Genomic DNA, 27,230 nt, shown 5'->3' on the forward strand with positions numbered 1-27,230 from the left:
AAAATGCTTGCTGTTTTCTGAATTTTGTTGTAGGGTTATTTTGTTATTGAGAGGAAAGCACGCAGCACATATTTACAGATTCCTCTAAACGGAAGAGTGGGTGATGTCAGATATCCACTAACAGTTTATCGCTGCTCACGTATTTCTAACCTAAGAACGGAAAATAATTTTGCCGTGAGAATATCAGGGCCTTTACGCTCACAAAGGCTGCATTTATTTGATCAAACAGTAAAAGTTTGTAAAAATAGCAATATGGTGAAATATTATTACAGTTAACGTTCCAATTTTATTATATAGTCAAATTTTATTTATTCCAGGGACGGCAAAGCTGAATTTTCATCAGCCATTACTATATATCTTCAGTGTCATATTATCCTTCAGAAATAATGTGAACATGTTGCTTTGCTGCTCAAGAAAGCTGTTTTCAACTGTCCTGCTGAATATTTTTGAGGGAAAAGTGACGTTTTATTTTAGGAATCTTTAATGAGTAGAAAGTTTAAAAGAACAGCAGGACAGTCTTTACTGTCACTTTTGCTCAATTTAATGCATTCTTTCTGAATAAAAGTACATTTTTAATACGGAATCTGAACATTATAGTCAGTTTGTGATCTATTAAATGACATAGGGGTGACAAATTACAATTTTCATTTTGGGTCAAATATCCATTTTATTGGAAGGGAGAGTTTTCTATAGATTGAGAGTAAAAAACAGATTTCTGTACTTAAGCTTGAAATGGAACTTGAAACACAAACATCTGGAATGTTCTAATTTAAGAGTCTTTCTGTTCTTCCACATCTCATGAATCACTTTAGCAAACCAAATTCTTCCTAAAGAACTGCCAACCACATCGAGACACGAAGTACAGCCATCACGGTCAGAATTTACCCCATTAAAAAACCCCACACAGGATGCAAAACTAGTCGATTTAGAAAATTCAGAGCATCATGTGTTTGTTTTTTGAGTTGCATTATTAAGTTAGTATGGGTGTAGCTCCATGGCAGTTAGTGCACAATTGAACAAAGAATTATTGCCATCAAACTTCCACAAAAGCTATATAGACAGCATTACATAACTGTTCTGGCAGGAAGTGTGACTTAAGTAAACGTTCCTTAGTTCAACTTCCTCAAGACGAACGCTACAAATTATATCTTCACACTTGTCACAAATACAAACACGAGCTGAAACAGTTTCAAATTTTTCAGCAAAAGTCTATTGATGATTAAACGGTGACATGACAACCAGTAGCAAGCCTACTAGAAGAAATAAAAAGAAGTATTAAAAAAACACAGCTTACCTGTAGTAGCGAGACTGCAGGTATGTAGAACACACAGCTTTGGAGACGTGGCTGGCAGAGCCAAAGTCAATCACTTTCACACGGAAGGGTTGCCTCACAGGATCTACCAGCATAATGTTCTCCGGTTTAAGATCGGCATGGATCAGGCCCAAGCTTCTGAGCTTCTTCAGCGCTGTGGCCACCTGTTGCAGCACGGGCCTAATCACCTTCAGCGGCAAAGGACTGAACTTGTTTTGTTTGAGGAAGTCGTACAGGTTCTGCTCCAGCATCTCGAACACCAGACATGTGTGGCTTCTGTGCTGGAAACACTCGAAAGCCCGCACCAGGTTATGCTCCTCTGCGTTCTCCCCGCTCAGTCGGGCCAGGATGCCCACCTCGATCTGGCCCTGGCGGGCGTACGACGGGTGGTTCTTCAGTATCTTCACCGCCACTATCTCATTGGTGCCTCGTTTCCAACATTTGACCACCTGACCGAACGTACCACGACCCAAGAACTCCAAGACTTCGTAGGTGTGCTTCATGGAGCACAGCACTTCGTGTTGAACCAACTGATAGTCGCCGTCACCCGTCCCGCTCACTGCTCCTGTCCCGGTTCTGTTCTGCTCGGGCGGGGCAACACCTACTGCGTTCGTGTTCCCGACGTTTGTTTGCATCATGGCAGGTAGAGTCGAATGCTCCTCTACTATCTGCATGATGCCCTTGCCCTTCTCAAGCTCCTCCCCTTTGCATTTAAACCCACATCTTTGGGTTCCGTCGACCAAATTCAAACCACCGTTACTCTCGATTCTCTCCGTCCCTTCCGGAGAGCCGATACTATTACTACCACTACTACTACTTTGCCTGTTCTGGACACTGTCTCCACTTTCTTCAACTGCCCCGACCACTCTGGAGAAATACTGAAGGTCGCCCTCCGATGCCACACGCTTGTATGGCGAGGAAGCCCTTCTGAGAAGCTCCTGTGGAGCTGATTCAGTCAGTATTGAGAAGTCCCGTGCGGAGCAGGGTTTCTCGCTAGTCAAAGCTTCGATTCTCGACAAAGGTATAATATCCGTAGGGTGCGCAATGCCTAGATTCACACCGACCACGTAAGTGCGAGGGATCTTCTCATGGTAAACACAGCTGATGGGATCGATTTTCTTCTCTCTGCAAAAGGCACTTGTCTGGGGTTGATAAACATGTGGTGGGCAGACCGTGACCTGTGAGGCCATACCTATAAAGAACAGAGGGAAGAATACTGTTAGTCATTGCACAGATGCTGTTTACATGAATCAAAACCTTCTGCTATATTAAAAGGTTTATTAAGATGAATTGCATGAAAAATAGAGCAATTTTTAAATGCCAATTCTTTAGGAATGCTGTGCTTGTTTGTGTGATTATATATATAATATACTATTACAATTATTAAATAAAATATCAGTAAGAAATATTACTGTAAATATTTATTTTAAGTGTGAGAAAAAATGGTACTTTTTTACAGTACAACTGTAAAATTACTAGGGGTTTAACAATAGTCGTGTCGAGGTTTGATACAAATTGCGATACTGAACTCATAATACGATATGCATCTAAATATTTTAAGCCAAAATAAAGGAGAGGTGTTTTTTTAAACATTTTTTTAAACATTATACCTAGGGCTGGACAATAATTCAATATCAATATATATCGCGATATAATTTTTTTCAATAACGGTGATATGATTTTTAAACACATTTCCGATATTTCGATATCACTGACGTTCAGGGCGCATGCCATCAGAAAGAGCAGAACACGATTGGCTTCTTGCGTGATGACGTAGGCCTACACCACGGACACGCAGCCAGTGCTCAGCAGTAGTAGGCTGATAGATCCAACGCGGCACGTTTTAGCTACAAAGAGAGTTTCCCTGACCGCAACACAAATGTGACTGAACGAGCTTCCACAAGTTAGGATAACAGTTGATAAGAGAAGAAAGACTAACTTTCTTTAGTGGCGTGGAAGTGGTTCGTCTATCTAAAGCACTATTCGCACGGGATTATTATCTAGGGACCTCTGTGATTTAGAAATGACTCCCCCACATCTGAGTTTTGCGTGGCACATTCGCACGGGATAAGCAAAGCCTGTGATTTTACTCGAATTTACTGACTTCTCCCGGATATGATGTTCGTTATAGATAACTGTATGAAATCATAAACAGGCATCGATATCGTTTTGATTATTTTAGAGTAGCCTAATAAATAAATATAATTTCGTTCAGTTAGCGAACAGACGCCATGAACTGAGCTCAGACCAGCGGCAGGAATCAGATTTCATTTATCACGAGTAGGAAGCTGACAATATACGGCGGAAGATTCAGTTTCAAAACTAAATGTAAAAGCGCCTATTTAAACAAGATTGTCATTGTACTATACTGTTCTGTTCTGTTTTTCATTAAGAACAGTATTGATGTTAATATTAAACACACCATTCAATCAGATTACTCTCAAATTGATACTCATTCTAAAGTGAAAGTATAATCCGTGCGGGCGCGGCTGCACGGGAATTAACGGTGCGCATTATGAATGCAGACTTTATTCTTCGTGAAAGATAAAGATAGAAATGCTCACAGGGAGAAAAAAAGCTTGCAAAAAGTATATACAATCCGGCTAATCCTGGCCAAATCACAGAGATGTCGTTTCGGGCGGGACTAATGTTATCACAGGACCTCAGTGTTCGGCGAAATATGGTAGGTAGGCTAATTTGCGGGGGAATTTTTACTTTACAAATTACAGACATGGCCGATTCGCACGGGATTAAGATCACAGACATTCTCTGCAATTATTACAAATCACCAGAGGTCCCCAGATAATACGAATCCCGTGCGAATGGGGCTGATATTAAACTTGTGCCGGAGAGTGCCGACTAGGGGTGTAACAATACATCGACATAGATGCATCAATCTAATGTCTAACGTAACAATACGATGCCAAGCGTTACAAATAATCCATGTAGACTATTTATGTAAGAGGCAAGTGGCACATTTGTTTTAATACTTTCCACATTTGCACACAATGTCATTAACACCAATGCGTTCATTCTCGTTTAAATTACCTTTCAAAGCTTGTGAAAGACGGTCAGACATGGCTTCACGAAAATGTATCATATTCTCCTGTTTAAAGCCTTGCAAAAAGCAGCGTGCACTCATCTCAAACAGAGCACAAATAGCTGGCCACTGAATTGAGTCTTATTTTATTTATTTTTTGTGCATCAGTAGATAAATGTATAGTTTTGCATAAAAGGAGAATATAGCGCTATGAATCGTTCTTCACTGAAATTTATAACTTAAAAGAAAATGCTCAATAAACTGCGTCTGCGAAGTGAGAGTCTTGTTTATTTGATGGTGATTTCACATTTCTTGTTCGTATAAAGGCTAAATACAAATAAAAGGTGAACATTAATTTATTTGTACCGTTTTTATTTCTAAAATATTATATAGTTTTATAGGAGGAGGTTTCATAGACTTGGCAAATTAATTTGTCAGAAGTTTGTAGGTACAGAAATCCTTTGTGGCAGTTCTTGGTAGTTTTTCTAAAGCTTTTATATAGTTCATATCGATATCGAAATTATATCGTATCGACCAAAATTAAGAAATATATCGTGATATAAATTTTGGCCATATCGTCCAGCCCTAATTATACCTTATAAATCCTGTAAGCTGAGCATTAATAAATCTCGCATATCATATCATTTACACCAAAGATACACATAGTAGCATTTTTATATCGCGATATAACAAAGTATTGTTACACCCCTAAAAATTACAATACTAATATGTGCTAGGGGTGTCCATGGTTAACCGCTTAACCGTTAAAAATTGCGTAACCGAGTGAAACATTTTGCTCGGTTAAGTGGTGTCAATGACGTGCTTTGAATTTAGTTGTAATATATTTTGCACCAATAGAGACTGCCAGAGCGCTCCCAGACATTTGTAATATCCACACGAAGAAGTCATCACCAGCTTAGTTTCTAAGCGGGCAAAGAAAAGTAGAGCGTGGGAGCACTTTAAAATTGAGAGTGACGGGGCAAAATGTAAGTATTGCAATGCAGTGCTTACCGCATTTTTCAGGCTATAAGTTGCTCCGGAGTATAAGTCGCATCAGTCAAAAAATGCGTCATGAAGAGGAAAATAACATAAGTCGCACTGGACTATAAGTCGCATTAGGGCAAAAGCAGAGCGGGAGCCGCGCGCGCTGTGCATAACGGATCAGAAGAAAGAAAGTTTGAAGTGAGAAACTTGTGAGGGACTAGCGAAAAGCAGACGTTACTTTATAACTGTAATGAAGAAAACGAAAAAAGCTAATCGCGGACTGAAAGCAAGATGGCCAGAGCTGAAGGAACGAGTCCACAGATGCTTGAACTCTCTGCCGGGAGAGGCTCAGGCGCCCTCGCGGCCACTCGCATTGCTCGTGAACTGGAGCGCATCTCATCCTAATTTAACGAAACTCAGCGTAGGCCTCACAGACATTGTGCTTGAAATATCTTTTAACAATTTAAAACGAAAAGAAATAGGCTTCTCTCTGATTATGTATTCCACGATGTGCATTTCTCTCTATAGGCGCGTTCACTACATGGCGGTCATCAAATTAATAAACTAAAAATAATAACCCTGATGCACACTATGGTTAACCGAGTATTAACCGCTAAGGGCATCGGTTAACGGTTAGTGAAAAACTTGAAAACGTGCAGCCCTAATATGTGAATTCATTTCTTCCTTTATAAACATTAAACAACAACAGGTTTAGAAACTCTTCTCATTAAAAAAAAGGGGTAACATGTTTGGTGAGCATTGCTTTTTCAAATAGATATTACAAGCGGTGCAACCTCACCGCACCGGCAGAGATGGAGATTGTGTGAAGTAGCATTTACTGTAAACTGGGAAACTAAAAACACTTATCAGATGCAACCGTGCAAATAATCAATGCTGAGCTTCCTTCTAGAAAATGTATTTCAAGTAATTTTAAGTGAATTGCAGTAATTGCGATTTGATGAACAAATAAGCATTTAAGCGATTAATCGTTCAGCCCTAGTATGCCATAGTGTGTGTGTGTGTGTGTGTGTGTGTGTGTAATATGTTAGCAGATCCAACAGACAATTGGGGATTAGCCGTCTTAGTTTTAATGGAAGACAGGCTACTTATACTGGCACAACATATGGCACAAGTTCAGACACGAGGACAGGTGTGGCTCTAACACACCCACATACTAACTCTCTCACACACATTTATAAACCAGCTAGCACTCTGGTGGACTAGGTAGGATTTCATTAAGGCAAATATTGAGGTTAGAAAACATAAAAGGGATGCAAACATGTCACGTTGTTTCTTGAGGAATGCATATCTGACGCATTTCACTTCAAGAACCGTTATAAAAGGCCTCATTCATTCACACTGCATTACCAAAATCTATTCATTTCGGTTGCAATTAAATCTATACTTGCTCCTATTGTGCAAACGATTAGGTTTGCAGAGTAAGATATTCACTCAACAGCTTTAAAAGGATTGTTTTTATGAGGTCTGTCCTGTAGTAGAGTAAGCCTCAAGTAACTAGGAGTGGCCAAGGTTTTGGGTTACAAGTCTCTACTGTTTTCAAACGTGCTGCCTTCTGCTATAAACAGGTGGAAACTGACCTTTCCCATGTAGAGACTTAATGGGGGTGGGTGAGATGGCACAGGGAAAACACCTGTTGATTCGGCAACTGTTAAGGGCTATAAAAGTTTAATAGCAGGAAATGATTTGGAAGTAAACTTTACTTAACTGACTTTACCGATTTTCCCAGTGATGTAAAGTGATAGCAATAACAATGAGGAACTTATAATCTATGACATACAATGATTAACGACTTCATTATATTGAAATACACATCATGAAAATGCAAGAACAAATGATTCCACTTTATTTAAGGCATCTGTCACACTGTGATTCTACATTTAATAAGGAGTAATATTAAGTAAAAGTAACTAAGGTTAGGATTAGGTTGGTTTAGTTGCATGTAATTATGAATAATTTATAGTTATAACTAAGTAACTACATGCAACATATGTAACAATGACACTGTAAAATAAAAGTGTTACTGAATGTTTGTATGGCATAACCATGCATGCTGTTTGTATAATGAAAAGGTTTGAAATTCATTTCCCATCATTCTTTCAGTCATTTACAAGTAATAAAAACATAAATTATTATATAGGCTATTTATGTGCACTAGAATAATAAAATGCAAATAAAATATTTTACAGCTGAGGGAGGCTAACCAGAAGGGAAAAAAAAAAAAATCTATATTTCACTTCCAGCTCTGGAAATTTCCACAATCCCACTTTATTTCTAGGTTTTCCACAGCTGTGGGAACTCAGTGAAGTACTGGAAAATATACATTAAATAAGCATTATGGTTAAATTTAGAGATTTGTTTAAAAAGTATTGCCCGTGTTACTGAAAAATATAGGAAATGCATTGGGGATCTTTCAAAGAGTAGACAGGAAATGCAATATTTCATAAAAGTTTTTTTTTTTTTTTAGGCGTTTGTTATCTTGCTAGCATACTCTCAAGTTACAGAAAAAAAGAAGTCAGATACTAACAGATAATCGGGCCTGTGCATTTTCAGACGATTGAGCAACATGTTACTTGTACGTTATAGTACAAGATCAACAGCTGGCAAGTTTATAGGGAAAACTCACTCTAAAACCCACAATTCATATGCACTAATGCTTAAATGATTGATGCTTAAAGACCAAATACAGCAACTGTATTTATTTACGTCATGGTTTTAAGCAGTAGGATTTAGGTAAACATTAAGGGTTTGGCTGGTGACCAGCTAGCATTCACAAACATTTAAAGATTTAAAGTTATCAGACAAAAATAAAGTTTGTCATTATATTAAATCCAGACAATCGACAGTACCAACACACATCACCAAAGCTTGTGAGACATTGCTTTCAAGTTTTTGGTGTGGCGTGGCAACTTTTTCGCAACAGCTACGAGCTCGCGAGCACTCCTCCGAAGTCCAAGTCTAATTTAACATCTCCACTATTAAGTATCAGACACGTATTTACGTCTACAACTCGTTAAAACCTTCCTTACCTTCACAGGCAGCAGCTGTGGTCGGACCGCGGGTCTTTAGTGAACATGTTCGGGTTTAATTCGCACCCACTGCATGCTCGACGCGCTCGCGCTGCCATCTTGTCCTCTCGCTGGACGACGAGGGAGAAAAAAATACAAGCTCCCTCATTTCAACTGCGCAAAACTCGCATACTAAGCCATCCACGAGAACCGAACAAGGTCCAGGGTAGAGTTAAGGATATCCGTTTCGGTCAGGGGAGGTTTTTGTCGTCATGTCGAGGACGTTTAAGCCCCCCTTGTTTGTTTCCTCCTGACGGCGATGGACAAACTCTGTCAGCTCAACTCGCTCGAGCTCTCTCAGCTGAGCGCTCGAGTCGCGCTGCTTCTTCCAGCGCGTGAGGTGATTCAGATCTGGTGAAGCTTTACTGCCATGAACAGGGCTGGAGAGTCAACACACAAAACATGAAACGCCCACGGAAGTAGGGCACAGTTCTGCTGTATAGTGACCCCGTCTGGTGGGATCTGAAATAAGGTGTTTTGGCCAATGCATACTAATACTTGGGCAACAACACACTTACACTATATTGCAAAAAGTTTGGGAACGGCTTGCTTTACATCTGTAGGGTTTAATATGGTGTTGACCCACACTTTGCAGCTATAACAGCTTCAACTCTTCTGGGAAGGATTTCCACAAGCTTTAGGAGTGTTTATGGGAATGCTTGACCATTTTTCTAGAAGCGCATTTGTGAGGTCAGGCACTGATGTTGGAAGAGAAGTCCTGGCTCACAGTTCATCCCAAAAGTGTTCTGTCGGGTTGAGGTCAAGCCTCTGTGCGGGCCAGTCAAGTTCCTCCACACCAAACTTGCTCATCAATGTCTTTATAACCCTAGCTTTGTGCACTGGTGCACAGTCATGTTGGAACAGGAAGGGGCCATATTTAAACTGTTCCCACAAAGTTGGGAGCATGAAATCATCCAAAATGTCTTGGTATGCTAAAGCACTGAGTTCCTTTCACTGGAACTAAGGGGCCAAGCCCAACCCCTGAAAATTACCCCACACCACAATCCCCCCTCCACCTAACTTTACACTTGGTACAATGCAGTCAGGCAAGTACCATTCTCCTGGCAACTGCCAAATCCAGACTCGTCCATCAGATGGCCAGACAGAGAAGCATCACATCAGAGAACTCATCTGCACTGCTCCAGATTCCAGTGGTGGTGTCCATTACATTTGTTACAGTATTTTATTAATCTTTGTTAACATCAGTTAATACAAATACAACTGTTCATTGTCTAATCATGTTGAGGTCCATTAAAACAATCTAAATGCATTTGTAAATGTTTAATTTGACATTAACTAAGATTATTAAATTCTTTAGATTTGCCTTTAGTTCATGTTAGCTAATGTTGTGAACTAATCTTAACAAATGTAACCTTATTGTAAAGCGTTACCAAAATAGTATAAATTAATATACAACAATGCAATATAATAAAATATGCCATGTGAATTACATAAATGGGAGAAGAAAACAGCAAAAACACTCAAAAATGTTATACTACACACCTCAAATATTTTTTTTTATTGACAGCCAGCATTCAGTTTCAAATAACCATTAGTAATACTGCATTGCTAAGACACACCTTAGAAGGTTATGAAGATAAAACATAGAGAAGTGCAGTTGGGGAATATATTTGCTTATGAGGTGAAGATGTCTTCTGTGAAACATGCTTAATGCTGACAGAAACTTTATTTTTAAATAAATAAATTAAAAATCAAGAATTCTTTTTTTTTTTTAAAGAACATGCTTGGTATTCCAGGTTTCTCATGACTGTGGGACCAACACTGGGATAATCTTTAGGTTACAATGAGCATTATAGAGAAAATTGTGCACATAAACATGGGTGGCACTTCACAATCTAAGGCACCAGTCAAATATCCATCCTTTACCCCAAATTTATCCAAACAACCAACCAGAAACCTCAATAACCTTTTTGTAAGGGTTCAGGCTATAACAGAAAATGTTTGAAACTAGTCAATTGTTATTGGAAGTGAATCTCTTTTTAAATGCAAGTATTGTTTTTTTGTTATATTTTATTACACACAATAACAGTGTTCGCAAGAATCTCCTCTATTGCATTTCAGTACTCTATTCTACCAGTTATCAGTCATTGCCTAAAGTAATCAAAGCTTTAGGCAAATCAAATGTCTTGATACATTCACAAATATTCCCTGATATACAATGCAAAGAGAAGACCTTTGGAATGATAATCCTTAAATATCCACGAGTGCTAGCATGTGAGCTTTTAGGGGTTTATTAGCTAGTTTATAGACACTATAATCCATATATATAGCTACAGAATGTGAAAGCCAGGATTACTAGTGGTACCTTAAGTATTTCAAGTGTTTTGTTTACACGTCTAAACCTTCCCCTTGTTTCAGAATGTCTTGGAGGATCTTCTGGTAGAACGGAGAGTAAACTAGCTTGTTGAAGGTCACCAAACGTTCCAGCTTGACGGCAATCTCCTCTAACTCTTTGCTGATGGGCATCAGACCGCCAGGGAGAGCTGGGGCACTCCGGTTGGTGCTTGACTCCAGGAAGCCAAGAAGGTACATCTGGATCCGGGAGTCTAATTAAAACAAATACAGTTTTAGATATAACTTCACTTCTAAATGGAATCCTAACTGCTTTTTGGGTTGTCAAAGTACACCATAAAGGGCTGCCCTTACCAATGACCTTGCGGATGGGGTTGTCCACAGACTTTGCAGCAACAATTTGGCCTTTCAATGTGTTCTCTCTGTCTGAGGAAAATGGGGAAAAGCCATGCTGAGACAAGCATCCTCTGAGCTCTAAACACAATTTCTCTGCAACAGCAGCAAAGGTTTCGTCTGCTTTGAAGGACCTATAAGAGAAACGTACAACAGTTGCTTATACAAGTGTGAAGCATTAGAAATAGCATTGTAATAGAAAGTCACCATGAAATCAAAATCAATATTTCAATTCATGTGAACTCACATATCACAGCAATTGCAGAACACAATCATCCAAACAATTCCAGAAGAACAAAATCAAGCCCCGTCCTACATTTTTTTTATTGTTCAAGAAGCTGTTTCACTTAAATATATACACGTCAAAGGGAAGAAAAGCCAACCTCAAACTTACAATGTGTGCATCTCTCCTAACAGAATCTTAATGGTTTTCTTCAGTCTTTCACTGAGTCCTGGGAGTCCAGAAATGGCTTCCCCAGCACTGTTATACACTATGAGCAGGATTGATGCCACCAATGCCAGCTGTTCCAGCTCCTGTTGCATCTCCTGAAATCTGCACTGATCCAAGAGAAGAGTCTGTTTGATCACAGGAGGGAGAAAAGGGAGGGTAAGAACAGCAGCAAGTTTTGGAGTCACTGACAGAGTGTACACAATGTAGGAAAATATTTTCATTTTTTTAATTTCATTTTGGGAAACCATTTTATTGACTGTGAAATGTAAATTATATAAATAAATATACAATATATAAATATATATAATGGGCCCTATTTTAATAGTGCGCATGGTCTGAAGCGCATGGCGCAGGTGCACTTAGAGCATGTCCGAATCCACTTTTGCTAGTTTAACGACAGAAAAAAATTGGTCAGTGTGACAGGCGAATGGACCAAAAGTGTTGTACCTACTCTCTTAATGAGTAATGGGGGCGTTGTGGGCATGACATGCAGTAAACCAATCAGAGTCTCATCTCCCATTCCCTTTAAAAGCCAGGTGCACTTGCACCATGGCAGATTGCTATTTACATGGCGGAATATAGACACCCTCAACCTGATAAATCAGTTTAAATGTGTATTGGCACGATTGATCAAATCAGCCAATTTCATTCGTCATTACTGAAAATAGCTAACTCTGATACATGCAATGACTATCCATTATGACGTAGTCATTTCTGTCTATATGTACACAATAATAATCTTTTACATTGTAATACTTTTATTTTTGTATGAAAACAAGCAGTGTACACGTGGTGTGCACTGGTCTATCCGCTTGTTAAGTCGTGACGTAAGGAACGCCGTTTCTGGGTCCAAGCCTCAACTCGTTTCACTTGAGAATGCCATTGACGCCCGTTTATGAGCGCTATTTATTCATATTAAACATCAAACGTTTAAAAAAAATCTACACAACAGTCTCTGTGCTCACAGCGTCACATACATTACTATTTTAACGATTTAAAAAAGACGAATCACTGTCTGGCCATCTTGAATTTTGCTATGGAGAAAAAGGTTATGATTATAGCTTTTTTGTAGTATTACACCACATTGTGTTTGTATATTAGCACCGTTTGTAGTTTTTTTTTTGTGGTATAAGATAGAGCGTTTGGACCCGGAAGCCCTGCCGCGTGACATCAGCCTTAACAACCATAACCCCTATAACTCAAATGTTTGGAGTTTGTAAGATTCTTAATTTTGTTTTTAAAAGTCTCTAATGCTCACCAATGCTGCATTTATTTAATCAAAGACAAAGCAAAAACAGTAATCTTGTTTTTATTAAACTTAATTTATTTGAAATATATTTAAATATGTAAAATGAAATTAATTCCTGTGATTTTCAGCATCATTACATCATTAGTCTCCATTGTCACATGATCCTTCAAAAATCATTCTAATATGATGATTCGTGCTCCAAACATTTCTTATTACTATCAGTGTTGAAAACACTGATTAATAGAAGTAGAAATCTTTTGTAACTTTTTAAATGTCTTTACCGTCACTTCCAAATCAATTTAATACCTCCAAGTATTAATTTCTTTTTTTTAAAGAAAAAAAAAAAAAAACTTTTGACGAGTATGTTTTTTTTTTTTTTTTTTAGGTAAAAAGCATTTTTGTACAAATATCATGAATTATTACAATTCTCTATTATGATATCAGGACAGTTGTATTATCCATATATGCCCTCCAAAAAAAATATCAAAATACAAAACTACAAAAATATTTTTTATTCAGAAATTAAAATCACACTTATCAAGAAGTGTTTTACTGTATGTATGAATTGCATTTTCTTTTTTTCAGTGATACCCAATGACACATTACCTCTGGGAAAGACTCAGCCTCATGGTCCCATTTTAACAGGCGTAAATAGGCAAGATTGTGGAGTTGAGCAGGAATTGTTGTGGAGGTTGCTCCACCCTCCATTTCTCCACTGGCTGCATAATCTGCTGTGTCCTGGAGCCATTTCTTTGTGAAATCCAAAGCATCTGCAAACATGAATACATACCTAAATTACAGAGATTAGCATCTGCTGAAGTGCAAAAAGCATGCATAGCAGAACATTCATTGATTATGTATATCATACAAGTAATTGATATTCCTTACTGGGTTGTTTTTCAAGGAACTCGTGAAATTTCTTCCGCTCGTATTCCACCGACTGCTGTAAAAGGTGAGGTCGCAGGCTGCTCACAGCGAAGTTGGCCATGTCGATCTTCATTTTGTCTAGCACTGCAAATATAGACCTGCAGATGTGTACAAATAAACATGATTATATGATATGGAGTTACGTGACTGTCGGCTTGATCAGTTTAAGTGACTTACTTAAAAAGGGGCACGATGTCAGTGATTTTACGCAGCTGTCTGATGTCTTCATCCCGGCAGGGTGCGCAAAAGGTGCCCATCATGTCAATTATGAACCTGGCTACTTTACTGATGTCTAGAGCTTCGTTTTCAGCCTCCTGCTGGATCAATGAGAGGTCCAGAGTCTCTTCAATTTGCCCTCTCAATCGGCTCTGTCCTGGCAACAGAAAAGACAGCAGGGTCTGGAAAAACAGGGAGACAGGGAACTAATGAACATCTTCAAACATTTTCTTTAACATTTTCTTAATGTGCACAGATATGTTGAGAAAGTATATAATATAAATTTACCAAATAATAACATGCACATCATTTTATATATATATATAATACACGTTATGTATACACACACATATATACACATACAGTACCGGTCAGGTGTGTATGTATGTATCTATGTATGTATGTGTATTTTACATAAAAAGATGTTTACATACATATAGCCCAGACAAGTTGCATTTATAAAAATGACCCTGTTCAAAAGTTCGCATACCCTTGATTCTCAATACTGTGTTTTGTTACCTGGATGATCCACAGCTGCTTTTTTGTTTTTTTGATGGTTATTCTCGAGTCCCTTGTTCGTCCTGAGCAGTTAAACTGCTTAATGTTCTTCAGAAAAATCCTCCAGGTCCAGCAAATACTTTGGTTTTCCAGCATCTTTTGTATATTTGAAACCTCTCCAGCAATGAGTGTATGATTTGGAGATCCATCTTTTCACACTGAGGACAATTGACTCATACATAACTATTACAAATGTTGAAACCCTTCTGTGATGCTGCAGAAGCTTCTACTGTCCAATTTTGGTGAGCCCATGCAAATTATAGCCTCAGTTTCCTGTTCTTAGCTGACATCGGTGACACCTGGTGTGTCTTCTGCTGCTGTAGTCCATGTGTCAAGGTTTGACGTGTTGTGTGTTCAGATGCTCTTCTGCAGACCTTGGTTGTAATGAGTGGTTATTTGAGTTACTGTTGCCTTTCTATCAGCTGGAACCTGACCTCTGGCAGGAACAAGGCATTTTGGCTCACAGAACTGCCACTCACTGGATATTTTCACTTTTTTTGACCACTCTCTGGAAACCCTAGAAATAGTTGTGTGTGAAAATCCCAGTAGATCAGCACTTTCTGAAATACCAACAACCATGCCATGTACAACGTCACTTAAATCACATTTCTTCCCCATTCTGACGCTCAGTTTGAACTTCAGCAGATCATCTTGACCATGTCTACATGAATAAATTGAGTTGCTGCCATGATTGGCTGATTTTATATTTGCGTTAAGTTGAACAGGTGTACCTAATATAGTGGCCGGTGAGTATATATAGACGTATACGTATACATCTATATCTATATAGATTATATATATTTTTTAATTCAAACCAACTTAATGAGGAGAGCAATAGAAGCAATCAAGCAACAATAGGGCAACAATATGCAAGTGCTGTGACTAGTCCCAGTTATTTTAGCACAGTACACATAGCAAAATGATGCATCTTCAGCAGTTTAGAAAAAGACACGTCTTCAGCAGTTTCTTAAAAATGGCTAAAGACTCAGCAGATTGGGTTGAGTTAAGCAGGTCATTCCACCAGTTTGGAACAGTCAAGGTAAAGGTCAGTGAACGTGATTTTGTGCCTCTTTGGGATTACCCTATAAGGCGCCGCTCATTGCAGAATGCAAGCTTCTGCAGGGCACGAAGGTCTGAGGTAGTGAGTTTAGGTATAAAGATGGAGAACCAGTGGTTGTTCTGCAGGCAAACATCAGTGCCTTCAATTTGATGTGAGCAGCAAATGGCAACCAGTGCAATTTTATGAGGAGAGGTGTGATATACACCCTGAGGTATACATATAAACACACACACACACACACACACACACACACACACACACACACACGTATGTATGTATTAGTACTGGAGAAACATTAATCCCATCTAAAATAAAAGTTTGTGTTTACATTATATATGTGTGTAAGTACTGTGTATATTTATACACACACATGCATGTATATATTGTATATATAATATATAATTTATCTCATATAATTTTTTTATATACATTTTTTTTGCATGTGTGTGCATATATATATATATATATATATATATATATATATATATATATGCACACACATGCAAAAAAAATTTATATAAAAAAATTATATGAGATAAATTATATATTATATATATATATATATATTTATATATATATATATATATATATATATATATATATATATATATGTATATATATAAATATATATATATTATATTATATATATATAGTGAAGAAAATAAGTATTTGAACATCCTGCTAAGTTCTCACTCTTGGAAATCAATGAGGAGTCTGAAATTTTCATCGTAGGGGCATGTCCACTGTGAGAGACATAAAATAAAATTTAAAAAAATCCAGAAATCACAATTTAGTATTTTTTTACTATTTATTTGTATGATACTGCTGCAAATAAGTATTTGAACACCTGTCTATCAGCTAAAATTCTGACTCTTAAAGACCTGTTAGTCTGCCTTTAAAATGTCCACCTCCACTCCATTTATTATCCTAAATTAGATGCACCTTTCTGAGGTCGTTAGCTGTATAAAGACACCTGTCCACCCCATACAATCAGAAAGAATCCAACTACTAACATGGCCAAGACCAAAGAGCTGTCCAAAGACAAAATTGTACACCTCCACAAGGCTGGAAGGGGCTACAGGGAAATTTCCAAGCAGCTTGGTGAAAAAAGGTCCACTGTTGGAGCAATCATTAGAAAATGGAAGAAGCTAAACATGACTGTCAATCTCCCTCGGACTGGGGCTCCATGCAAGATCTCACCTCGTGGGGTCTCACTGATCCTAGGAAAGATGAGAAACCAGCCCAGAACTACACAGGAGGAGCTGGTCTATGACCTGAAAAGAGCTGGGATCACCGTTTCCAAGGTTACTGTTGGTAATACACTAAGTATTACCAACAGTATTTATGGGCCACAGTATAACGTCTTAATAAAAAAAAAATTTTAACGCCATATTTTTTAAATATTTGACCTTTATTCAACTCCGCTGTCTCCAATATCCTTTGAACAGCTCGTTTGCTTCCTGCTTCTATGAAGCCCATCCCTCCGAAAAAATCAATGGTCTTAGATTGGTTAGATGGCCAAATGAGGTTTCATGAATTTTTATTGGCTAAAGTGCAAAGCACAGGTTGTCCGGAAACGCCACGCCCCTTAACATTACGGGCAGAAGTTTATAATGTTACAAACCCAGGAAGAAGCTTGTTGTAGTCCAAACCTACTGTTTTTGTAGGCAAATAAACTGTCGTAACTTTAAAAGACAATATCTCCGTTTGCATTAAACTTTCAGCGATGTAACTTTGCAGATACTGTTTATGGTCAAGCAGCAACATTACACACTAACTAAAGTTAAAAAAGTGAAATCGCATGCAACCACCCCTTTAAGGAGAGGATGACTGGGGCCATGTATTGCGAGATTTTGGGGAACACCCTCCTTCCCTCAATTGGAGCATTGAAGATGGGTCAAGGCTGGGTCTTACAACATGACAATGACCCGAAGCACACAGCCAGGATAACCAAGGAGTGGCTCTGTAAGAAGCAAATCAAGGTTCAGGCGTGGCATAGCCAGTCTCCAGACCTAAAGCCAATAGAGAATCTTTGGAGAGAGCTCAAACTCTGTGTTTCTCAGTGACAGGCCAGAAACCTGACTGATCTAGAGAAGATCTGTGTGGAGGATATTAACATTGATTTTCTCAGGTGTTCAAATACTTATTTGCAGCTGTATCATACAAATAAATAGAAAAAAAGCATACATTGTGATTTCTATATTTTTTAGATTATGTCTCTCACATTGGACATGCACCTATGATGACAATTTCAGACCCCTCCATGATTTCTAAGTGGGAGAACTTGCAAAATAGCAGGGTGTTCAAATACTTATTTTCCTCACTGTATGTATATATATATATATATATATATATATATATATATATATATATATATATATATATATATATATATACACACAGAGTATCCACACACACATATATATATATATATATATATATATATATATATATATATATATATATATATATATATATATATATATATATATATATATATATATATATTATGTAAACGCAAACTTTTATTTTGAATGCGATTAATCACAATTACCCCCACCACCACCACCACCACCACCACTAGTATGTATATATATATATAGCCTAGATTCTTTCCTTACCTCTTTAATTTCACCAACCAGTGTGACAGCATGGCTGTAAGATGGTGGGTCCTCTTTCAGCTGTGACTCAAGGCAATCCCAGAATGCTCTGTGCATAATTTCCTTGACCTGTTTCTCCAAACTAAGTATATATATATAATATCCATTTTATTATAACTGCATTACAATACAATGATTTGTATTTAAGAAAACAAATGAACATACTAACATTTCAACTATATCATTAGCACATTGAGAACACTGCGATTATCATGATAACAAGTCCATTACCTTCCCTCTTCTGGCTCATAAGGCTTGACTTGAAAACCACTGTTCATCACTATCTCATGGGCCAGTGCCAGATTAGTGACTCCTTTGGCTGTCTCCATAAGCTCTTCCGCTGAGACAAATCTGGATGGACTGGCTGTGAGTGTTTGAATGCAACATTAACATTGTTAAAGTGTGATTTGCCACATTTTTTAATTAATAAACATTATCTCCTTACACTGGGGGGTGAGTCTGTGAGGACTTGGAGTATTTCTTCTGATCCTCTTCCGGATCATCTCTTCTGATGGTTCCACAGTGTCCTCTTTCCCATCCTTGTCAATCTTGCGCTGCTCCTCTTTGGAGGACTCATCAGATTCCTTAGGCATCTTTTGCTGAAAACACAAACAAAGCTGACAAAATAGCAGACTATAACATAAGCTGCTCTAGCCAATTCCCCACTAAAATGACCACACTGATTTTTTTTTTCTGGCAATAGTATGACAGCGAGCTGATTGTGAAGTTTTTGTTGTTATTATAAAACAGAAGGAAAAGACTAGAGCGCCTTTACAATCAATAAACAATTGCTCTCTGATACCCTAACCCCTCTACTAACGTTAGTCAATTGCAAATATTTTTTATTCCTAAAAACTCGCTAGCGTATCTATATTGATTTGGTTAACATAACAACCAGTCTGATCCCATAAATCTCTGAGATGCAATGTCGCATCTGTCTGCACTCTAATATCCGGTCATCCGTGTTTCAGATTTCTCTTTTACAGTTTACCTGGATTCGTTGAAGCAGCAAGCACCAGCATACACTTTATTTTCACGCAGTTGCAATTCGCCACATATAATCAAAATAAGAGCCCGAGCGTTTTGTTCTGGATGAATCAATACAACCTGATGCGTGTATTTACGGAAGTACAATTCCGACGGTTCCTTTGTAGTTTTTGAGATGCGATTTTGAATGGGAATGAAGCTTTGTAAATGAAACATAGAACTACATTTTCCAGTAGAAACAAAAACTTCGGCCGCCCCCTAGCGCATGTGCTTCGAACAGGGAGGATTCAGAGCTATAAAATCACAATTCTGATTAAAAGTGGATCAAATTAATAGTATTTTTTTATAATAATTCTAAATTAAATCAAACTCAAATTCATATATTTAAATAGTACACATTACAAAGGTACAGAAGAAATTTCGTTAAAAAGTTAAATACTTGACCCTGCAATGTTAGGAAAAAAATATTTCGCTTGTTTATTATGCCATGCCATACTAAAAATATACAAATACAAAAGTTACAACAAAAAGGGTGTGTGAGATACAGAGGAAACAGCTTTCTCCCTTCCTTCGTTGCACAGTGTACACTAGGTGGCGGCAAAGGCAACTTTTCTTTTACCGCCTATTTCTTTTACTGTCTATGATTAAGAGAGGTAGGGCAACGGGCGAGCGGCTTTAGAGTGACGTGAGCCTAACAATTCGGAAAAATAATAAATAAATCAGCAGTATTTGCTGTTCAACATATTCAGTGATGATATTTGAGAGGAAAGAGCAAAGAAATCCCATAATTTATTACTGAAAGATATAGCGCAACCAGCCATTCTTGAATAAACCTCAACCACATCAAATCCAGTCAGCGCAGTTAACTAACAACGGAGTCAACCGAGGTCTGTTTAAAGTATTCATTTAATACATGTATGCTTATTGAAAAATTGTAACTTTTAACTATTTGTAGCTCTTGTAATAAACAGTTTAGTCACTTATGAGGAGAAATATCTAATAAATAAATGTTGTGGTAACGTTAGATAGTTTAGCTTGTGCTTAGCTTGCCAAAAAATTTTTTTCATACACAAAACGCTATATATATATATATATATATATATATATATATATATATATATATATTATATATATATATATATATATATATATATATATGTGTGTGTGTGTGTGTGTGTGTGTGTGTGTGTGTGTGTGAGTGTGTGTGTGTATGTGCACAAAAATCATGTTTATAGTCTATTCAGCATATAGCAATTATTTACCATGGTAATTAAAATAGCATATCCTGAAATATTAATTACCAAATATTGTTCCAAATGTGTATGAATTTCTTTTTTCTGATGAACCCAAAAGAAGATATTTTGAAAAATGTTGGTTACCAAACGGTTGATGGACCCCAGTGACTTCCATAGTTTTTTTTCTTTTTCCATAACTTTATAAAAAATAACCATAACCATAGAAATTCATACAGGTTTGGACAACTTGAGGGTGAGTGATTGATGACAGAATTATTTTTTTTAGGTGAACCATCCGTTTAATAACTATATAATGAAAACAATGGTATACTAGGTTTATTTTAGGGTTAAAAGTCTTCTCCGACATTAAATCCAGATTCCTCTCTTGTAAGTTTGATCGGCTGAGGTCAAAGGTTAAATTTGACTGCTACAGATTTTCACCGGAAGTCCCGACCACTGCTATTCACATTTACAGATCAGTGGCTATGCGGGTCAGTTTACAGACAGTAATATGGACATCACACCACAGACTGGGAATTATCCCATTTTATGGATGGTGTCCTTTTAATTTTGCCTTTCATGGCTTATAAAGTTGTTTAATATCTGCTGAGGTGAATCAGCGGAGGAAGCGAATAAAGACATTGGCCCTCCAGGTCATTTGTGATAGTAGCAAATTCTAACAGGATCATTTAATTCCTGCACATGATTGATATATCAGCAGCGACTAAATGGACGAAAGCCTTTCTTCTATTAAAACACCAGGCAGAATGAAGCTCTCCCACTTTACAAGTCAGTCATGATGATGGCGATACAGTGGACCAAGCACAGATCAAATTAAATATCTTATATAATTCCCTCTGAATGACAGCGCCATCTGTCCATCCAGTGTTATGGCCCTGACCCCTATTAGCCTACACTCTTACCATGGCGCCATTTCACCTTGATAGGTTCGAGATGGGATATAAAAAGCTTATTTTGGCATGAACTTTGTCTAGCAGAGCTTTATATATTCTTATGAGACAAAATTTATGTAGTGGCAGTTGCTTTTGTCAATAGTTCCAGCTCTAAATTCTGATTGGATTATGCCTGGATGATACCCAACTGCAAACAGCCTGCAAATGAGCTAAAATACTGTATTATTTGTCAGATGATTTTTTTAAAAATCATTTTTATTTCATTTTTTATTAAACATTGGTTTATTTAATCATAGTGTTCCTGTTTTATAAAGCAAAAACACAGTATTTGATCTGTAGATTCCGCAATGGAGTTGAGCGTAGAGTTCGCAACAGAGCTTTTCTCCTTGGTAAGTGGAAATATTCCAAAGCAGAATGATGTGTTTTAAATTATACACAAATAAAACCTAACCTTCCAAGATTTACACACACTCCTGCTGTTTTTTGTCTGTAGGTGGAAGATAAACGTTCTCTCGGTCAACCGAAGACCCCAAACATTGCCGTAGAGAATGATGGTCGTACCATCTCAGTGCAAGTACTGGAATTTAAAACAAGTCTCCTGGAGGCGGTCGAGGAGTTGCATATTCACAGGGTATGGTGTCTTACTTTTGTCTCTGTTTTCTGGTGATAATATGAAATGTGTGGTCACACTTTAGATTGGGGTCCAATTCTCACTATCAACTACGACTTTTGCCTCAATAAACTCCTAATTAGGGCTTATTAATAGTAAGGTAGTTGTAAAGTTTAGGTACTGGGTAGGGTTAAGGGATGTAGAATAGGATCATGCAGAATAAGGCATTTATATTTGCTTTTATAAGTGAGTCATTGACAAGTAAAGCTTCAAAAAAGCAGTTTTTTATATATTTTCAAAACTAAGGTAATGCATATTTTTGAGTGTGTTTATAGGAATTGTTGACCATTCTTCTAGAAGCGCATTTGTGAGGTCAGGTCAGGCACAGATGTTGGAAGAGAAGTCCTGACTCGCAGTCTCCGCTCTAATTCATCCCAAAGGTGTTCTGTCGGGTTAAGGGTTGATGTGCAGGCCAGTCAAGTTCCTCCACACCAAACTTGCACGTCCATGTCTTTATGGACCTTGCTTTGTGCACTGGTGCATAGTCATGTTGAAACTGGAAGGGGCCAACCCCAAACTGTTCCCACAAAGTTGGGAGCATGAAATTGTCTAAAATGTCTTGTTATGCTGAAGCATTAAGAGTTCCTTTCACTGGAACTACGGGGCCAAGCCCAACCTCTGAAAAACAACCCACACCATAATCCCCCCTTCACCAAACTTTACACTTGGCACAGTGCAGTCAGGCAAGTACCGTTTTACTGGCAACCGCCAAACTCAGACTCGTCCATCGGATTGCCAACAGTGAAGCTTGATTCCTCACTCCAGGGATTTACAACACATTTGCAGGGGCTCAGCCATGGAAACCCATTCCATGAAGCTCTCTACACTACTCCTCTCTAGTTCCTACTCCTACTCTCTAGTCTCTACTCTCTCATTCCATGAAGCGCTCTACACCTTTGATTGGCCCTCACCCTGTTTATTTATTTAGTTATTTTTTATCTTATTTATCTTTACTTATAATATGAATACATATTTTTTATTAGCAATAACTATTATATGATAACTATGATAGAAAGCAATGAAATAATATATTTAAAATTATATTTTAAATGACTGACGTAACCTTACTAATTTTTTTAAGCATCAAATCAGGTAGAAACTAATCACATTGCATAATTTACATACACATTTTTGTCTTGGCTGATACATTTCCGTAACAGTATTAACTAAGAATTGCACATATTTATTGAGAATCTCAAACTAATATCAGCCCCCTAAAAGGCTGCTAAATGACATCTCAGTGAATTAGGAATGTCAGTCTATTAGTATCCGAATGACATCAAGGTTCTCGTGAAGAACTGAGGAATGTAATTTTGTGGGAGGAGGAGTGCCATGAGCGTTCAGAAGAACTAAAAGCGAGCTGCACTTTCTGTCCATCTGGACATAAGCCAGCAGAAGTTACACTTACATTAGAATGGGGTCATGCAGCAGGACCTGACAAATTCACATATTTGCTTGCATGGCTGTCTGGTACCCTGGAGCAAAGCACTTAAAACCTGACACTGGACATGTTTAAAGGTTGTACGAGCAAAAATAAACAATTGTATCTCTCATGTTTTACTGTTATTATGATGTTGGTGAGGAACAAAGGCATTAAATCAATGTGATCCTCAGGCATGCCATTAAACTAACACTTTGTAGTTCTCTGGTTTATAGGGCCGGGGTTAAGATGGAGGATTTCCTGCCAGACAAACGCGCTCAGCTGAATGCAGTCAACTTCTTGCGTTCTTTTAAGAGAGTGCAAAGTGTGTTCCATTAAAATGACTGTATTAGCTTGGGATGTTGTCAGTCGTTTTGCGAAACACAGGAAATTTGTTCAGATGCTGAAAGCGAATTGTCCTGATACATTGCACATGTTTTTGTGTTGTTTTATTAGATTTAATGCATCTAATCAAATATGCGATCAGTCTCTGTCCTGAAAGATTCACTTGACCCACCAATTTTAGTGCTCTTTTTTTTACCTGCAAATCCCATTTATTGAATTTATTGTTCTTCTACGAAACGTTAACAGCTTTGCAAGTAGCACACTTTATTAGGAAAATGTAAATAAACTCCTACACACACATAAAAGCAACTATGTTGAAAACCATTGACTGAAACCTGCAGTCCTGCATGACAATGATGGCTTTATATGCTGAAATCTACTCTCTAATGTTCAGATACCTACATTAAATGTAATCCATTCTTTATGAATTAATTCATTATTGATAATGAAAAAATTGTGTTTTGTTGACATTTTGGATACAGGATGCTGAAACAAGACATGAGGAGCAGATTTGTAAACTTGTGCTGGAGAGGCAGGAGTTAGAATGGCAAAAGGTTTGTTAGGAATGTTAAAAATAAAGTTTTCTCAATAACTTCCTAAGATTAAATTGTTAAACATTTTTAAACAGAAAACAAAACTATTTATATTGATAAAGTTCACCTAAGTTCTCCCTCGATTTTTTTCCGAACCTGCATGGATTTCTTTCTTCTGCTGAACACAAAAGAAGATATTTTGAAGAATTGTGGTAATCAAATGGATGATGGGCCCTATTGACTACAATATTAGGGAAACAATTTACTATAGAAGTCAATGGGGTAAATGATGACAATATTTTCATCTTTGGGTGAACTATCCCTTTAATGGTTTATTCTTATATTTTTGCAGGAGACCTTAGAAAGTCAGATTTCTAAAATGTCAGAGGAAAATTCAGAGTCACTTGCTGCTGTAAAAAAACAGGTATGATATCACACTCAATCCAGGAGCATATCACCCTGTAGCCCAAGACTGATTTCCCACTGAATCTAATAAGGGCTGAGCCTGGTCAGTACTTAGATGGGAGACCTCCTGGGAAAACTATGTAGCTGCTAGAAGAGGTGTTAGTGAGGCCAGCAGGGGGCGCTCATTCTGTGGTCTCTGTGGGTCCAAACGCCCCAGTATAGTGATGGGACACTATACTGAAACAAGCACTGTCCTTCGGCTAAGATGTTAAACCGAGGTCCTGACTCTCTGTGGTCATTAAATAACCCAGGATGTCACTTGGAAAAAGAGTAGGGGTGTAACCCCGGCATCCTGGCCAAATTTGGTCTTTGGCCTCTGATCATCATGGCCTCCTAATAATCCCCCTCTCATCTATCGGTCTCCTCTCCACCATAACCTGGTGTGTGGTGAGCATTCTGGCAGAATATGGCTGCCGTCGCATCATCTATTGGTGGTGGTTGAGGAGATACCCCCTTCCATTTAAAGCACTACGCTATATAAATGTAACAAATTATTGTTATTATGTATGCAAGATTTTATACACACACTCACACAAATATATAAATTATTTTGTCTTATTTAAAGTTTCAGGCCCAAATCCGAAGAATTGAGGGAGAGAAGGTTAGTCACTTCATATTTCTATTTTATTTTTTGTTTTTATCAATCTTCTTTTACAGTAAAATACTTAATTCAAATATTCATGAATCATCACATGACTAAATATTAATGACCCCTTAAAGGGTAAAAACCAACTGGCTGCTGAACTGAAAGACAAAGAGATCATCAGCCTCAAGGAAGAACTAAAACTGCTGCAGGTACACATAATCAATACAATAACAGCATACACCTTTACATGACAAGATCTTCTGTACCTTGGTTTAGGGACATATTCCTAAAACAGTGGGAAAATCCATCTAATCGCTGACCCTTTAAGTGGGGGGCTGTGTAGGTTTATTTGGTGTTATCAGATAAATGATGCCACATGGGTGATGTATGCTTTCTGTTACGGTTCATCACACCCTCAGCTCAACTGTACGATTAGCCAATAAAGGCCCTTGTTACCCTTTTATTTGGTAATCTGAGCTATTCGATTCGTATCTAAACAACAATTATTGTGATGTATTCTTGAACACTACATCACTTGTCTTGATATGATTTACAGAATTATGGAAGTAGTATAATATTATACTTATAATGTTAATAGCAAGTAACATGTTTTTCTAGATTAGTCTTTGCTCTTATTAAAATGTCGTTTTGTTTTCATTTTTATTAATATGATTTAATATAATATTAAAATAATAATAATAAAATGACAATTAAAAAATCTTCTGCTTTAGAAAGGTCATTCGGTGCTCTCCTAAAGACACTGACACCACTTTTTCTTTTACTACTGTCTTGCAGGTGCTCAGGTACAGTTTGGAGAAGAAATTAAGCGAGCTGGTAAGGATTTCCAATTATATAAATTGTTGACAGAGGCAAGTGGGAGTGGGAAGAATTAAAGAGGAGGAACTGAGAGGGAGAGCGGATCATCAGGAGTAACGGATAGGGAGGGCGTGACACGTGAACCGCCAGCGCCGCTGTGAAAATACCACTATTAAAATATTTTATATCAGAGCCTCGCTCTGTTTAACCTTTCAATGGCGGAGAGGGGAATCAGTTTGATACAGACAATCAAACAGTAACGGGCTGCGCTTCACATAAAAGCCCCTCAGGCATGTTTGGAAGTTGACTCCTTATCTAGCAGAAAGGAGCACTCAGCCGAGATGTTAAACAAAGGTCTTCAAACTCTCCGATGCAGTATATATTCACGATCTGCCCTTGCCGAGAAGAAGAACTGTTATTACTTGTACAGCCGAATGGGGATATTCCTCTTCGAAGGGAGGACAATGTGTTTTTAAACTTTACAGGAGCAAAAGTTGCAGCTGCAGACACAAACCAAAGACAGCCACCTGAATCAGCTGGGAGAGGTGGAGAGACGTTTCGCCACCATCTCCAGACAGTGTGCCATGGTCAAACAGGCCCATGAGCAACTTGAACAAAATGGTATGACTGTCATAACTGACAAACATCGTCCTAGCGAAACGTTTAATTCAAACAAAACTTCAGTTGATGTTGAGTCAGGGTTTAAACAGAATTATCTTTTGCCTTCAAACTCTATTATCACTATTTATGCAAAGCATTGAAGAGACACTGCTAAAAACATTGGGCTTGCATGTATTCTGGTATTCGTAATCTTTCTTCATTGATTTGTCATTCTGTGAACATGAATTATTTGGCCTTTGTAGGTGAATGCTAAATGAAAGCCTGTGTAGTGATGCCAAGCTTTTTTAAATCTCTTTTTTTAAGTTGAAGAGGCCATGCGAATTAATAAAAAACTCACATCCATCAACGAGAAACAAGGATCTACGATTAAAGCCTTGAAAGAGGTAAAA

General features: G+C 37.8%; 3 protein-coding genes across 6 annotated transcripts in view; 1 reads left to right on the top strand and 2 right to left on the bottom strand.

Annotated features, from left to right (window-relative positions):
• Positions 1-8,777, bottom strand: part of hipk3a (homeodomain interacting protein kinase 3a) — a 43,221-nt gene extending 34,444 nt beyond the window's left edge. Inside the window, 3 exon segments of the mRNA XM_067436966.1 lie at positions 1,295-2,504; positions 8,384-8,434; positions 8,437-8,777. Of these exon segments, the coding sequence (XP_067293067.1) occupies positions 1,295-2,504; positions 8,384-8,434; positions 8,437-8,458 (1,283 nt within the window). The 5' untranslated portion in view covers positions 8,459-8,777.
• A 1,141-nt stretch (positions 8,778-9,918) lies between these two features.
• Positions 9,919-19,383, bottom strand: tcp11l1 (t-complex 11, testis-specific-like 1). Its single transcript, XM_067435731.1, has 10 exons — positions 19,241-19,383; positions 18,695-18,848; positions 18,481-18,613; positions 18,211-18,331; positions 13,933-14,153; positions 13,717-13,853; positions 13,435-13,598; positions 11,523-11,704; positions 11,090-11,262; positions 9,919-10,989 (listed from the first exon to the last, which is right to left on the bottom strand). Exons 2-10 carry the CDS (start codon positions 18,840-18,842, stop codon positions 10,772-10,774), a joined length of 1,497 nt encoding a protein of 498 aa, XP_067291832.1. The 5' UTR covers positions 18,843-18,848; positions 19,241-19,383; the 3' UTR covers positions 9,919-10,771.
• A 515-nt stretch (positions 19,384-19,898) lies between these two features.
• The window catches only part of LOC137064405 (coiled-coil domain-containing protein 73-like), a 29,135-nt gene continuing 21,803 nt past the window's right edge, over positions 19,899-27,230 (top strand). For 2 of the 4 annotated variants that reach the window (XR_010901540.1, XM_067435730.1), the window contains exons 1-10: positions 19,899-20,123; positions 21,725-21,774; positions 21,879-22,016; positions 24,303-24,374; positions 24,706-24,777; positions 25,384-25,419; positions 25,539-25,613; positions 26,200-26,238; positions 26,706-26,841; positions 27,145-27,224. Coding sequence is in view for 1 of the 4 variants with exons in the window: in XM_067435730.1 (XP_067291831.1) it covers positions 21,733-21,774; positions 21,879-22,016; positions 24,303-24,374; positions 24,706-24,777; positions 25,384-25,419; positions 25,539-25,613; positions 26,200-26,238; positions 26,706-26,841; positions 27,145-27,224 (690 nt within the window). In the remaining 3 variants the exon portion in view is untranslated. Of the gene's footprint in view, positions 20,124-21,699; positions 21,775-21,878; positions 22,017-24,302; positions 24,375-24,705; positions 24,778-25,383; positions 25,420-25,538; positions 25,614-26,199; positions 26,239-26,705; positions 26,842-27,144; positions 27,225-27,230 lie in introns of all 4 variants that reach the window. The other 2 variants (XR_010901541.1, XR_010901542.1) reach the window with 2 other exon arrangements.

This window comes from Pseudorasbora parva, chromosome 25 (genome assembly GCF_024679245.1).
Source record: "Pseudorasbora parva isolate DD20220531a chromosome 25, ASM2467924v1, whole genome shotgun sequence".
Classification (NCBI taxonomy): domain Eukaryota; kingdom Metazoa; phylum Chordata; class Actinopteri; order Cypriniformes; family Gobionidae; genus Pseudorasbora; species Pseudorasbora parva.